Consider the following 16474-nt stretch of genomic DNA (forward strand, 5'->3'; position numbering starts at 1 on the left):
AGAAGGAAAAAAATGAAACAAAACAGAAGGATGAGAGGAACAGAGGGAGAGAGGGAAGAAGAAGAGTGGCCACCACTCAGCAGCCCTGGCAGTGAGCTGTGCAGGAAGCCACCCTTGACTTGAGGCCTGTCCCTCAGGGTTGAGGTGACTCTCCTACCATCTGTAATAAACTCCTAGTGGGATCTGAAAGCAGAGTTTACTTCCCCTATCTGGCTGATCGCAAAACCATTGGTTTCTATCTATAAAATGGCAACAACAACAACAACAACAACAACAAATGTCCTCCTTCCTTACAATTTTGAGAAAGACAGGACCGGTTCACGCCTGTAATCCCAGCACTTCGAGAGGCTGAGGTAGGAGGATGACTTGAGCCCAGGCATTTGAGACCAGCCTGAGGAACACAGTAAGACCTCATCTCTACAATAAAAAATGAAAAACTAAATTAGCTGGGCATGGTGGTGTGTACCAGCAGTCCCAGCTACGAGAGGTTGGGGTGGGAGGATGGTTTGAGACTGGGAGGTTGAGGCTGCATTGAGCCCAACTGTGTCACTGCATTCTAGCCTGGGTGACAGTAACTCTGTCTCAGAGAAAAAATAAAATAAAAAGGACAAAGAAAAAAAATAAAACTAGCCTCAAAGTCATCCTGCTAATACAAGTTCTTAAAAAGTCCACTAGATTTTTCCAGAAACTGTTCTTACCTCCAGCCGACGGATGATCTCCCGCAGAGGAAGTGCTGATTCCTGTCCCCCGATGAAAGTGGTGGTGGGCAAGTGGAAAACCTTGTCGAGGTCAGACTCGTCCAGGCCATAGAATCCTGCAGGGCGATGTGGGCAGGACAAGCCCGATGAGGAGGGACGAGGCAGGGCCACGCAGGGACCACAGTTTATGGAAAGGGGAAGGAACTCCCCAAGGGAGCAAAAAGAGAAGAAAAAAATCATATAAAAAGCCCCTGATATATGTGAAATAAGTAATATTTTACAGCCAGAAACACAAACTTTAGCAATAAATAGAAGCTGAGGATGTTAGAGTATGACAGGTAAGTCACAATAAAATTCATATTATGCATATGTTAGTTACGTACACCAATTATTCATAATTTAGAGACAAATTTATTTCAAGGTCCCAAAGATAACCAATTTTGGGGGTGGGAAAAGAGGTCCATGAAAAGGCACTGGGTAAGTCAATCAAAAATCAATACAATAGTTAAGGAGGAATTAAAGCAGAAAATGAAGAACTGATATAGAAGAACAGATCATATGACAATAATATATGTATGTGGTGAATGTCAAAGAGCTGGGAGAGGGGGACTAAGAAGTGAGGGAGAAACCGTCACCAGAAGTCAAGTGGTCTGTTGGAGCTCCAGGCAGGGGTGCACCACTGGGCAGTACAGCAGCGTGCAAACAGCCACCGGCCTTGGATTAAGGACGTCCTCTTCTGAAATTCCTGAACTGTGTGTTCTGAGCCCATTCTGCAGGCAATACTCAGCAGTCACAGGTGTAACCCTCCCTTCTCCCGACTCCAATCACTCAGTGGGAACCAACTAAGTAAGCACTAATATTCGCTGCAGCACTGTGGGGGAAGACGCCACCTCACCTGAAAGTGCATCTCAGTTTGAGAAAGAATAATGCTGGAAGAGCTCTTTCCCTGGCATTATATGCTTGTTTCATCTTGTATCAAAGAGGAAGACTATCAAATGACACCATACATTCTTTTATCCAGTTTGGCATCTCTCCTGACATAATATATCAGCTACAGTACAGCAAAAAGCACAGTTCAAGAGTCACTAGCACTTGAATACCTTACATCAGCATTTTCTCAGGCTCCAGGAATGCACAATGAACCGGTATTCTGCAAAGTCTCCAACATCTGACTGGACCTGATGAAATGTTCTCATTGTTTCCTGGCCAAATTAAGACTAAAAGGAGCCACTGTGAGACGTAAGGGTCCAGCACAGGATTAAAGATGGTAGTTTGCAAACACAATTGTGTATTTTGATCTCCTTGGAGATATATAAAAAGGCTTGTTTTGAGGCTCCAACCCTGGTACCGACTCAGTGAGTCTCAGGGTGGGTCCACGATTCTCCCAAGGAGATTCTGATTCAAGCATGGTTTGGGAACTACAGCCTTTATTTATCTAATGCTTTAGGAGAGGTTTTTTTTTTTTGTTTTGAGCCGGAGTCTCGCTCTGTCGCCCAGGCTGGAGTGCAGTGGTGCGATCTTGGCTCACTGCAAGCTCTGCCTCTCAGGTTCATGCCATTCTCCCGACTCAGCCTCCCGAGTAGCTGGGACTACAGGCACCCACCACCACGCCCGGCTAATTTTTTGTATTTTTAGTAGAGACGGGGTTTCACTGTGTTAGCCAGGATGATCTCGATCTCCTGACCTCGTGATCCGCCTGCCTTGGCCTCCCAAAGCGCTGGGATTACAGGCGTGAACCACAGCGCCCGCCCTTGTTTTGTTTTTTAAGTCTTACAAGCAAACTCTATATTTTCCAAGCCCTGTTTGTTTTATTAAAAGAAAGCAAATCTGGCTTTTTTTTTTTTTTTTTTAACCTGAAGGGTGGTGATGGTAGTAGTGGCTTAGTTAAGCCTGCCTACCCATTCCCTCCTGTTAGTCTGTCAACACTGAAAGCACAGCAACCACTTGGGCCTAGGTGAAGTACAAGGCTCTTGCCATTTATGGCCTGGCTTTCAGGCAGTTGCCCTATAGTATTTATGGAGGAAAAGCAGAATCATCTTTGAGAAATTTTTCCTGACTAAAAAACTCAGGCCAGGTGCAGCTGATTGGGGACCAGAATAACAATGCACATTTTGTTGGGAAATATTTTGATTGTGAAACTAATCAGTCCAGTGTATGCCCCCAGATAAGGACTGTATATTGGTTGCAATCTTTCAGCATGAAGACCCTGTGAAGTAGGGGCCTACAGATATCCCCTGACCTCACCATGTGATGGTTTTTCACTTCTATCATCCTGAGTTCATAGTTCTAGAGCCTCAGAACTGCTGGTACACTTTTAGTTCTTTAGCTATCTGAGACACTAAATCTATAGATGAGTGCTTTGTGAAAGTGGAGTAGACATATTCTTCCCTACTCCCCCAATAAGTACAACTAAAAATCCTAGACGTTATATGCAAAACGATCATAAGACAACTCCGAAAGGTGGAGAGAATAAGGCACACCAGCTAGGGACGTCTCAAGGCAAAATACACCAAGGAGTTCCCTGGAGTTTCTTTTTTGCTTCAAATACCGCAGACCTGGAGCAGAAGAACCAGCAACCCCAAAACTTTAAGAGGTGTATTTGATAACAAAAGCCCGACAAAAGCTGCTCTCTATCAAAAGACCAGGAAAGAGGTAGCCTATCAAGACAAAAAACTTTTAGACAAAAACTGCTCTACTACAGCCAAATACCAGATAAAACACTGTGACCCCGCCCTCACCAGGCTGTAATGGGCCCTAGCACCCAACCCCATCCCAGAGGTTTCAGGGAAGGCCCAAGAGGGAATCCAAAATGTCCTCCTCTCTGGGAGGTAATGCATCAGCCCCTTCCCCTAACCCCAGTAACAGTGGATACTTGAGTGGGAGAAGGATTCCACCTCTGCCAGCAATAACAAGGTTGGGCCCTCCCCTTCCCCCACCACAGTGGGGAACAGTGTCTACAAAAGGTCTGCTATAACAGAAGATTTAAATAAGATCCTGACTCTCATGATACCCAAAATGTCCTGGTTTCAATAAACTATAATTCATAACAAGACCCAAAAATATCTCATAGTGAATGAGAAAAGACAATCGACAGACATCAATACCATGATGACCAAGATGTTAGAATCACCTAAGATGTGAACGGAGTCATCATCAAACAATTTCATTTTTTTTTTTTTGAGACAGGGTCTCACTCTGTCGCATAGCCTGGAGTGCAGTGGTTCGATCACTGCTCACTGCAGCCTTAACCTCCAGGGCTCAGGTGATCCTCCAATCTCAGCCTCCTGAGTAGCTGGGACTACAGGCGCACGCCACCACGCCCAGCTAGTTTTTATAATTTTTTTGAGACAGCCTCTCGCTCTGTTGCCCAGGCTGGAGTGCAGTGGCATGATCTCAGTTCACTGAAATCTCCACCACCTTGGTTTAAGCAATTCTCCTGCCTCAGCCTCCTGAGTAGAGTAGCTAGGACTGCAGGCGTGTGCCACCACACCTGGCTAATTTTTGTGTTTTTAGTAGCGACGGGGTTTCACCATGTTGGCCAAGCTGGTCTAGAACTCCTGACCTCAAATGATGTGCCCGCCTCAGCCTCCCAAAGTGCTGGGATTAAAGGCGTGAGCCACAGCACCCAGCCTAGTTTTTGTATTTTTAATAGAGATGGGGTTTCGCCATGTTGGCTGGGCTGGTCTTGAACTCCTGAGTACAAGCAATCTGCCTGCCTTGGTCTCCCAAAGTGCTTACAGGCGTAAGCCACCGCACCTGGCCCAAACAATTTCAATGAGCAATTAAGAACATGATAGAGACAAATTTTTAAAAGTGAGTCACAAAATACAATGTTTCAGCCAAAAACTGAAGATGTAAACAAGTACCAAATAGAAATGTGTTAAAAAAATCAAAAAACGTTCAATGGATAGGCTCAATGGCAGAATGGAGGGGCAGAGAATCAGTATATTTGAAGACAGAACAACAGAAATTAACCAATCTGAAGAACAGAAAGAAAATAAAAAATGAACAGAGCCTCAGGGGACATGTGACAGTATAATCAAAGATTTCACAAACATATAAATGGATAAAATAAAAGAAGCAGAGAATAAAGAGGGTAGTTGAAAAAGTACTTAGCTAAAAACTTCCCAAATATGGTAAAAGACCAAACCCAAAAATTCAAGAAGCTGAGTGAATCCAGAGGATATCCTCAAAGAAATCCATGCCAAAACATATGATAATTAAACTTCTGAAAAACAAAATCAAAGAAAATTAAAAGCAATGGTTGTAAAGTGACACTTTACCTATAGGGAAAACAATTCAAATGACAGGATTTCTCATCAGAAACCATGGAGGCTAGAAAGAAGTGGCACAGGCCGGGCACAGTGGATCACGCCAGTAATCCTAACACTTTGAGAGGCCGAGGTGGGGCAGATCACAAGGTCAGGAATTCAAGCCTAGCCTGACCAACATGGTGAAATCCTGTCTCTACTAAAAATACAAAAATTAGCCAGGCGTGGTAGTGCGCGCCTGTAATCCCAGCTACTCAGAAGGCTGAGGCAGGAGAATCACTTGAACCCAGGAGGCGGAGGTTGCAGTGAGTAGAGATCGCACCACTGCACTCCAGCCTGGGTGACAGAGCGAGATTCTGTCAGAAAGAAAGAAAGAAAAATAAGAAAGAGAGAGATAAAGAGAGAAAGAGAGAGAGAGAAAGAGAGAAAGGAAGAAAGGGCACAACACCTTTCAAGAGCTAAAAGAAAAGGATTATGTCCAACTAGAATCTTATATCCACCAAAAATATCCTGTAGGAATGAAGGGGAAAGAAATAGAGATTCCCAGGTAAAGGAAAATTAAGTTTGTCACCAAAAGACCTGCTCTAAAAAACTGGCCAGAGGAAGCATTTTAAACAGAAAATAAATAAAGAAGGAATCTTGGAACATCAAGAAGGAAGAAAGAACACAAAAAGCAAAAATCTGGGTAAATACATCAGACTGTCCTCCTCTTGGGTCTTCTAAATTATATCTGATGGTTGAAACAAACTTATAACTCTGTCTGATGAAGTTCTAAATGTATGTAGAGAAAATATCTAAGATAATTATAAATGCAGGACGGTAAAGAGATACAAAAGGAGGTAAAGTTTCCACACTTAATATGTACTGAAAAGTTATGACACTGTAGACTATAAGTTATGTCTATATAAAGTAGTAATACCTAAAACAACTACTAAAAACGCTACATAAAAGGATACACTCAAAAACATGCCGGGCGCAGTGGCTCACACCTGTAATCCCAGCACTTTGGGAGGCCAAGGTGGGTAGACTACAAGGTCAGTTCGAGACCAGCCTGGCCAACATGGTGAAACCCCTCTTCTTCTAAAAATACAAAAAAATTATCTGGGCGTGGTGGCGGGTGCCTGTAATCCCAGCTACTCGGGAGGCTGAGGCAGGGGAATCGCTTGAAACAGGAAGGCAGAGGTTGCAGTGAGCCGAGATCGTGCCACTGCACTCCAGCCTGGGTAAAAGAGCAAAACTCTGTCTCAAACAAACAAACAAACAAACACACAACAAAAAAAACTATACATAATTAAAAAAATTTTTTAAATGTGGGTTTGAAACTCCACAGCACAGGAAAATGAAAGCAAAGCAATGAAAAGCAGAACAAAAAATAAATAATAAAATGGCAGACTTGAGCCCTAACATACAATAATTACATTAAACATAAATGACCTAAATATATTAAATAGAAGACAGAGATTATGAAGAGTGGATAAATATAAAACAAAACCCACCTATATGCTTATCCACAAGAAATTCACTTCATATGTGATACAGACAGGTTGAAGTAAAAGGAGGAAAAAATGTATCATGTAAACATTAATCAAATGTAAGTACGAGTGGCTTATATTAATATGAGATGAAATGACTTCGCAGCAAAGAAAATTACCGGAGACAAAGAGGGACATTCCATCATGGTAAGAGGGTCAATTTACTGAGAAGATACAGCAATCTGAAATGTGTAAACACCAAAGAACAGAGCTGCAAAATATGTGACCCAAAATCTGATAGGACTAAAAGGAGAAAGAGACAAACCCACATTTATAGCTGAAGACTTTAATACTCCTCTCTCAATAACTGACTAAAAAACTAGACAGAAATTCAGCAAAAATATAGAAGAACTCAACAGTCATTAACTAACAGGATCTAACAGACGTGTGTGTGTGCACATGCATGTGTGTGTAGTTTAGAGATAGGGTCACCCAGGCCAGAGGACAGTGGTGAAATCATAGATCACTGCAGGCTTAAACTTCTGGGCTCAAATGATCCCACCATCTTAGCCTCCTGAGTAGCTAGGACTACAGGCATGTGGCATCATGCTTGGCTAATTTTGTTGTTGTTGGTGGTGGAGACAGGGGTCTCGCTATGTTGCCAGGCAACAAACTCCTGGCCTTCAAGTGATCTTCCCATCTCAGTCTCTCAAAAGTCCTGGATTTATAGGCATGAACCACAATGCCTGGCTCTAGCAGACATTTAGAGAATACTCCACCCAACAATAGCATTTCAACAGTAGCATTCTTTTCAAGCAGCCGTGAAACATATGCCAAGACAGATAATATGGTGGGCCATTTATTAAAAATTCAACAAATTTAGCACAATTGAAATCATACAGGGTGCATTCTCCAACCACAATAAAATCAAACTAGAAAGCAATAATAAGAAAAGTAACAAGAAAATCTCCAAACACTTGGAAACTAAACAACACCATTCTAAATAATCCAAAAGCTAAAGATAAAATATCAAGGGGCATACGAAGAATACAATAACAACTAGCCTGGGCAATACAGTGAGATTCCATCTCTATAAAATATTTTAAAAATAGCCAGGCATGGTGGCCTACACCTGTAGTCTCGGCTACTTGGGAGGCTGAGGTGGGAGGATAACTTAAGCCCAGGAATTAGAGGCTGCAGTGAGCTGTGATCATACCACTGCACTATAGCCTGGATGACAGCGCAAGACCTTGTCTCAAAAACAACTGAAAGAAAATAAAAATATAACATATCAAACTTTGTAGGACAGCTAAACCAGTACTGAGAGAAACATTTATAGTAGTAAATACATCAGAAAAGAGGGACAGTCTCTAATCAATAATCTAAGTTTCCATTCCTAGAAAAGAGGGAAAAACAACAAACAAGCCAAAAGCCAATAAATAGAAGTAAGGAAATAATAAAGAGCAGAAATCAATGAAATTGAAAACAGCAAAACGACGGAGAAAAACCAATGAAACAAACAACTGGTTCTTTGAAAAGATTAGTAACATTGACAAATCTCTTATAAGACTGACAAAAAGAGGACACAAATTACCAATAACAGGAATGAAACGGGATATCAATACAGACCCTTCAAATATCAAGAAGATTCTGTTCCTTTTCTTTTAGTTGAAAAAGAAATAAAAAAAAGAATGACTATCAAAAAGATAATAAGGGAATACTATAAATAACACTACATACATTTGACAACTTAGATGAAATAAACCACTTCTAGAACACAAACTACCACTACTCACCCAGTATGAAACAGATAATTAGAAAAGCCCTATGGCTAATAAGGAAATCTAATTAATAAATAAAAACCTTGTGAAAAATTAACCTCTAAGCCCAAACGAAGAAGAGTTAACACCAACTCTATTCAATGTCTTTCAGAAAATAGGAGAAACACTTCTCCATTCATTTTATGAAGCCAGAATTACCCTGATACCAAAAACAAAGAGAGTACAAAAAAAGAAAATGACCAATATCCCTCATCAATATGGATGCAAAATATATAAAGAGACAAAGACATATTAAAAAAATTATATACCATGATCAAATGGTGTTTATTCCACTAATCCAAGGCTGGTTGAATAATCAAAAATCAATCAATACAATCCACTACATTAGCATTAAATTGTCTACATTAAAGAATAAAAATTGGCCGGGTGTGGTGGCCCATGCCTGTAATCCTAGAACTTTGGGAGGGTGAGGTGGGCAGATCACTTGAGGTCAGGAGTTCTAGACCAGCCTGGCCAACATGGTGAAACCCCACCTCTACTAAAAGCACAAAAATTAGCCAGGAGTGGTGGTGCACACTGGTAGCCCCCACTACTTGGGAGGCTGAGGTGGGAGAGTTGCTTGAACCTGGAAGGCAGAGGTTGCAGTGAGCTGAGATCGCACCACTGCACTCCAGACTGGGCGACAGAGCAAGAATCAGTCTCAAAAAATAATTATAATAATAAATCACAAGATCATATCAATGCAGGAAAAACATCTGACAAAATTCAATATACATTCATAATTAAAACTATCAGAAAAAAATATGAAAACAGAGAAACTTCCTCAGCTTGATAAAGAGCATTTACAAAAAACCTACAGTTAACATTATACTTAATGATGAAAGGCTAAATGCTTTCACCCTAAGATCAGGAACAGGGCATATAAGGCTATCCACTCTTACCTCTCTTATTCAATACAGTGCTAAAAGTTGTAGCTACTGTAATGAGGCAAGAAAATAAAATAAAAGGCACACAGATTGGAAAGGATGAAATAACTTCCTATTTTCAGATGACACGACTGTCCATATAGAAAATCCTAAGGAATCTACCAAAAAAAAAAAAAAAAAAAAAAAAAGCCCTAGAATAGTTCATCAAGATCTCAGAATGCAACATAAACACTGAAATCAATTATATTTCTATATACTACCAATGAATATGTGGACATCAATGTTAAAAAGAAAATAATAGTTAAGTGTAAATACAACAAAACGTATACACAATGTATATGCTGAAAACTACAAAAAGCTGATTAAAAAAATCAGTGATCCAAATAAATGAGGAGACACACTATGTTCATGGATTGGAAGACAACATGGTAAAAATGTAATTTATCCCTAAATGGATCTATACGTTTAAGCCAATTCCTATCAAAATGGCAGCGAGGTATATGTAGACATAGATACGCTTATCCTCAAATTTACATGGAGAAGGAAAAGGTCCTTGAATAGTCAAAATAATTTTGTAAATGAAAAATAAAGTTTAGTAGCTACAGTAATCAAGACACTGTGGTATCGAAGGAAAAACAGACACACAAAGGAAAATAACTGAAAATCCAGATATAGACCCACACCAGTAAGTCCAACTGATTTTTGGCAAAAGTACAAAAGCAATTCAATGAAGGAAGGACATAGTTTTCAGCTAATGGCGCCAGAACAACTGGACATCTACACACAAAAATATAAAATGAACAATAAAAGAATCTTGATCTAAATACCTTATACAGAAATTTACTCAAAATGGATCATTTAAATGTAAAACACAAAACTATGAAACCTTTAGGAAAATACATAGGAGAACATTTTGGGGATCGAGGGCTAAGGAAAAAGTTCTTAGACTTCATACCAAAAGCACAATCCATAAAAGAAAAATTAACAAACTGGATGTCATCAAGCTAAAAACTTTGGGCATAGAAGCTGAGCTGGGAAATGAGGGGGAAAAAAGATTAAAAACTTCTGCTCTGCAAAAGATCCTATTAGCCAAAAAATGGAAACAATCCCTTCCAATGAAGAGGTCCTTCAACAGGTAAATGGTTAAAAACAATCATCCACACCATGGAACACTACTCAGCAATGAAAAGGAACAAACTATTGATTTACACCAACAACCTGCGTGAATCTCTAAAAAAATTATTCTGATTGAAAAATGCCAATCCCCAAAGGTTACATACTGTGATCCCACATGTACAACATTCCTGAAATGACAAAATTATAGAAATGGAGAACACAATAGTGGTTGCCAGGGAATACAAGTAGTGGCTGGGATGGGAGGGAAGTAGATATGGTGATAAAAGGGCAACAGGAGGAATTCTTGTGGTGATGGATGTCTAGAGTCTTACTTTATCAATTCAGTGTAGTGGTGTGATGTTGTACTATAGCTTTGCAAGATGTTACCATTGGGGAAGCTGGCCAAAGGGCACAGAACTGTTATTTCTCACAAGTGCATATGACTCTACAATGATCTCAAAATAAAAAGTGTAATTAAAACGTAGAGTCTCACAGATATTAGAAGGAGAAAAAATACAACTGCTTAGAGAAGCCAGAGGGCAAAGAAGAGACTGGTCACCAGGGAGGATGACAACAGGCAGATGATCCCCCAGCATTTCAACTCTGGATTCCTCAAATGTGTTTTGCCCAACCGGGGGTCACTAAGAGTTCTCGGTAAGTTTTTATTAATACTTCAGTTGGCCTTCAAACATAAAACATTTAGGAAATCTTGCCCAAAATGCCCAGGAAGCAGAATCTGGAAGAATCCAGAGTCCAGTCAAAGCCTCAGCACAGAATGTGGAGGACAGGACAAGCCACCATGCAGAGCTGAACATGGCTTCATATGCCCAGCTGGCTACGGCAGCAGCTAAAGGTGAACGATGCTGAAGATGGAAGCTCACAGTGAAGCGATGAAGCACACATGAAGATGAAAAATGCTCTTCGAAACACAAAATGAACAGAAACAAAACAATACCATATAAGTAATTCTACTTATTGGTTAATAACCAAATGAAGGGAAAAACATATTTCAGAACAATTAGCAAACTTAAAAACACGCGACAGAAGTTGTGTCAACTTTCCCCATATTGCATGCTAGGAAAAGTTGCACATCCTATTCAAATGAAGTCCTCAACTCTGAAAAGGTGAAAGGCTCATTATTTTCATACCTCCTACTGTTAGCATTCGAAGTCGTTCCTTGAAAACTGCAAGATCTGAGAGGCAGAGTGGGGTATCATGGGTGAGCGCAGAAGGAAAAAGACAGGTGAGAGTTAGTTTTAAAAAGACCCAAACACCAAAACCCTACACCATTACCGCAGTAACAGGTAGCACAGACACCATCACAGGGACACACACACATCAAGGGAGAAATGGGTGGGTTACATGATCAGGGGATCAATTTTGTTAAACATGGAAATGATTCATAGAACAGCTGGAATAAGGTGAATCAGAAGGAGGGGAGGTTAGCACCCTGACCATGGAAAGCCATCAGGCAGTGTCGTTTGAGAGCTCCTCATCTCCTTAGCTTCAAGAAGTGGCGGATAACAGCACTTTCCTGGGAAGTCACTACTTTGAGATGAAAATCAAGGAAAAGAAAATGAAAAAGCCTAACTTTTAGAGTAGCCATTTCTCAGCACTAGATCAGGGGGCAGACTACTCTAAACTGTAAGACTTTGAAGAATTCTCAAGAATGGAAGGAGTCCTTGATCTCCCATCTCAAGAAGGCAACTAGAAAAGAAGAGCTGAAAACAACCCAAGAGCAACAGCCACATCTGCACAGCTGTACATTTCCTTCTACCTGTACGCTTTTCATCAGATTTCTACTCTACATAAACAGCCTTCTGAGCCACTGGTGAAATCAAGACATTTATTTGGATACACAAAACATGCTCCTGACCCTTGCTGTCTGGGCGTGTGGGCCTGGGGGCAGGGTCAGGAAGGAAGGCAGTAACACAGGCACACAGAGAGGCTGATGGTTGAGGACTCAGAGTGTTGTCACTGGGGATGCTCTCCGTGCTGGGAGTGCAGAGAAAGGCCAGCGAGCGCTTCCTTTGAAGTCAGACTCAGATCCCCAGGAAACAGGCCTGCTTCCTAGGGCTGTGGCAGGGGCTGCAGGTCTCCAGTCCTGGGCAAGCCACACTGTCTCCTTCCCCTAAGGAACAACAACCTCTGAAGAACTCAGAGCCAAGTGGCTCTTAAGACAACAGAATATCTAAGTGTCGATATTTTGCTTAAGGCAAGGATGAAGAATCTTAAATTTTTCCTTCAATCTTCAAAACCAAGACATGAGACCATGTCAAGATGCTGTGAGTGCTCCTGTGGAGCTCCGAGGTGTATGTTAGTCACCCTGCAGACTCCAGGTAAGGATTCACACAGGGGAGGGCCTCAAAAGGAACCTTAAATACTCATTCCCATTTTTAAAAATCTAAAGGTAATGTGGTAATTCTCAGTACTGAGTATGTGAATGCTCTTACTTTTATCTGTACTTTTTTGTATTTTTAAAATAAAAGGCAAACAAAAGATACAAACCAAAGAAGAGGAGAGTGAAGAGAACAATAGAAGATATTCTGGTTGTCACAATTTACAGAAAGCACACAGATTTTCCAACACCTGAGTGCTTTGAAGCACTGTAAATTACTTCTTGAAGAGTGCAGGTGTGTGAGGGAGGGGAGAGGGAGTGGATGGAGAGTTGGCCACAGTACTTCCAAGTGAAGCACAGAGGCAGGAATGTGACGCCAGGACCTAGGGGACTTGGTTTACCAGTTTCTGGGTATCTCCAGTCAAAGAATCTTCTCCAATGTCAGATGTCTGCTTGGCCACGCTTCATTCTCCTTGAGGGTGACCATATCGCCCATGGCTTCAACCACCCTGGGTATGTTCTTAGCTTGGCCCCGCCCTCCCAAGTCACTTAGGAAACCTCATCTCCAGCTCCTCAGTTATCTGTGGCACAGCACGCTGCACACGGCAATCAATGTTTACTAAATGAACTGCTCTGTATCACTCTGAAATTTACAAAAGCTAATTAAACATCAACTCTATTTTTAGCTTATTTTTCTCAGCCACCAAAGGAACAAACCGGAGAGCCCTGGAAGGTCAGCAGGATGTGTGGAAACTTTGTCATCACTCGCTGTGCTGTTAATGACAGCAGGTTGTCAGGGAAAGGCAAGAGCTAAGTGGTTGACATTCTGCCACATTTTTGAACTTTTAAATTGACTTTTTAACTATTTAACTCAAGTTCATTCCCTAAAATGGCATTAGCAATTTGTAAACATCAATGGTAAATGGGAGAGAAGTTTCACACTTTCTTTCCATTTATTTATACAATTGGTTTTTAATTCTCCTTTAATTATGTTTAAATCTCACATTAAAGTACATCTCACTGAGTGCAGTGGCTCATGCCTATAATCCCAGCACTTTGGGAGATGAAGGCAGGTGGATCACTTGAGCTCAGGAGTTTGAGACCAGGCTGGACAACATGGTGAAACTCCGTCTCTACTAAAAATACAAAAAACAGCCGGGCATAGTGGCACATGCTTGTAATCCCAGCTATGTGGGAGGCTGAAGTGGGAGGATCACTTGAACCTGGGAGGCACAGGTTGCAGTGAGCTGAGATCCTGCCACTGCACTCCAGCCTGGGCAACAAAGCGAGACTCCGTCTCAAAAAAAAAAAAAAAAAAAAAATTACTTAGGCCAGGCACAGTGGCTCACGCCTGTAATCCCAGCACTTTGTGAGGCCGAGGCAGGTGGATTACATGAGGTCAGGAGTTCGAGACCAGCCTGGCCAACATGGTGAAACCCTGTCTCTACTAAAAATACAAAAATTAGCCTGGTGTGGTGGCGCACGCCTGTAGTCCCAGCTACTCAGGAGGCTGAGGCAGGAGAACTGGTTGAATCCAGGAGGAGAGGTTGTGGTGAGTAAAGATCATGCCACTGCATTCCAGCCTGGGCGACAGAACGAGTCTTTATCTCAAGAAACAACAACAACAACAAAAAACCCAGTAAAGTACATCTCAATCATTTTTGTCACTGTGAAAAGTAATACTATAGAATTTATATCGAAACCACAGACAGTGGCATTTTTAAGTGGGAAACTAATTCAAATGCTACACTTGAAAGGTAAAATTGAGCCAGGCGTGGTGGCTCGCCTCTATAATCCCAACACTTTGGGAGGCCAAGGCAGGCGATTCAAAATGAGTTCAAGGCCGGCCTGACCAACACAGTGAAACCCTTTCTCTACTAAAAATACAAAAATTAGCCGGGCATGGTGGTGCACATCTGTAATCCTGGCTACTTGATAGAGGCTGAGGCACGAGAATCACTTGAATGTGGAAGGTGGAGGTTGCGGTGAGCTGAGATTGCACCACTGCACTCCAGTCTGGGCGACAGAGTGAGACTCTGTCTCAAAAAACAAAAATAATAATAAAAAAAACCAAACAACAGCATGAAAAAACTGAGGGCAAGAGTTTCTAATTAAGCAAGTCTCTAACTGTTTCTAATTAGGCAAATGAGTGGGCCTCACTGTTGGGCCTCACTGTCTAGACCTTTCCATTGATAATACCCTGGTTCTAGTGTTTTGCAATATACCCCCATATCTACCGTGGCACCTCAACTGATGACCCTTCTTCAAGAGCCAGTGGAGAAAGCCTCCCTATGAGCCCTCCTACCACAAGATGTTGGGTTGCCACTACCTCCCGACCTGACTGGATTCATTCAGGGATATTATAACATGAGATTGGTGCCTCATTCTCCAGGTCTGCAAATTTGCTGTCAAGGAGTCTCACTATGGAATGTGAGTGAAGAGAAATGTGTATTCAGTACGTCTCAACTGGGTGCGGAGGCTCACTGTTGTAATTCTAGCACTCTGAAAGGCCAAGGCAGGAAGGTTGCTTGAGCCCAGGAGTCCGAGATGAGCCTGGGCTACATAATAAGACCCTGTCTCTATTTTTAAAATAAAATAAAATAAAAAAATAAAGCATCTCATGTTGGAACGCTCAACCTTCTTTCCCAAGGGAAATGAGGTCTATAGTAGAGCCTGGCACAAATTAAGATGGGCATCTGGGGATTTACCTGGAAACTGACCCCTAACTTTGACACTTCATTAAAAAGGTATCTCTGGCCGGGCGTGGTGGCTCACACCTGTAATTCCAGCACTCTGGAAGTCCAAGGCGGGTGGACCACCTAGGTTAGGAGTTCGAGACCAGCCTGGCCAATATGGTGAAACCCATCTCTACTAACAATACAAAAAATTAGCTGGGCATGGTGGCAGGCACCTGTAATCCTAGCTACTCAGGAGGCTGAGGCAGGAGAATCACCTGAACCCAGGAGGTGGAGGTTGCAGTGAACTGAGGTCATGCCATTGCACTCCAGCCTGGGCAACAAGAGCGAAATTCCGTCTCAAAAAAAAAGTTACCTCCGTTCAGGCCATCACCTGCACAATTATGGAACATAATCCACACATTGAGAAACTGTTCTAAAATTAATTTAAAAAATTGTTAATGAAAATAATCACTAGGCTGGGCATGGTGACTCACTCCTGTAATCCCAGCACTTTGGGAGGTGGAGGCAGGGGGATTGCTTGAGCTCAGAGGAGTTTGAGAACAGCCTGGGAAATGTGGTGAAACTGTCTCTGTTTAAATTTTAAAAATTTAATTAGGCTGGGCATGGTGGCTCACCTGAGGTCAGGAGTTTGAGACCAGCCTGGCCAACACGGTGAAACACGGTCCCTATTAAAAATACAAAAATTAGCTGGACATGGTGATGGGTGCCTGTAATCCCAGCTACTCGGGAGGCTGAGGCAGAAGAATCACTTGAACCTGGGAGGCGGAGGTTGCAGTGAGCCGAGATGGCGCCACTGCACTCCAGCCTGGGCAAAAGAGCGAAATTCCATCTCAAAAAATTAAATAAATAAAATTAATAATAATAGTAATAAAACACTAGCCCTACCATCTCAACAATATTTTTTACTGTATTCATAACAAGTTCTGTCGTGCTACACTTGAAAGATAAAACTGAGGGCAAGAGTGTGTCCATAACATCTGATGGTAAATCCTGACACTCTGGCGCAATTGAGGAGTTCTGTGTCTGTAGAGTCTCTCCTAACTGGCAAGAGTCTACTTGTTAATTATCTTTCCTTATCACTTCAGGGACCAGGAGAATTTCTGAGAAGTGAAGACAGGTGCCCTAAGCCAGAATTTCCCAAACTTTTCAAAAATGGTCATAAAAGGTCAACTC

General features: G+C 41.8%; 1 protein-coding gene across 28 annotated transcripts in view; it reads right to left on the minus strand.

The window, feature by feature from the left end:
- OGDH (oxoglutarate dehydrogenase) overlaps positions 1–16474 on the minus strand; it is a 474703-nt gene that overhangs the window by 35220 nt on the left and 423009 nt on the right. For 18 of the 28 annotated variants that reach the window (XM_015133615.3, XM_002803284.4, XM_015133616.3 and 15 more), the window contains one exon: positions 699–814. In XM_015133615.3, the coding sequence (XP_014989101.1) occupies positions 699–814 (116 nt within the window). Of the gene's footprint in view, positions 1–698; positions 815–11412; positions 11458–16474 lie in introns of all 28 variants that reach the window. The other 10 variants (XM_077996814.1, XM_015133612.3, XM_015133613.3 and 7 more) reach the window with 1 other exon arrangement.

Source organism: Macaca mulatta, chromosome 3 (assembly GCF_049350105.2).
Source record: "Macaca mulatta isolate MMU2019108-1 chromosome 3, T2T-MMU8v2.0, whole genome shotgun sequence".
Taxonomy (NCBI): Eukaryota; Metazoa; Chordata; class Mammalia; order Primates; family Cercopithecidae; genus Macaca; species Macaca mulatta.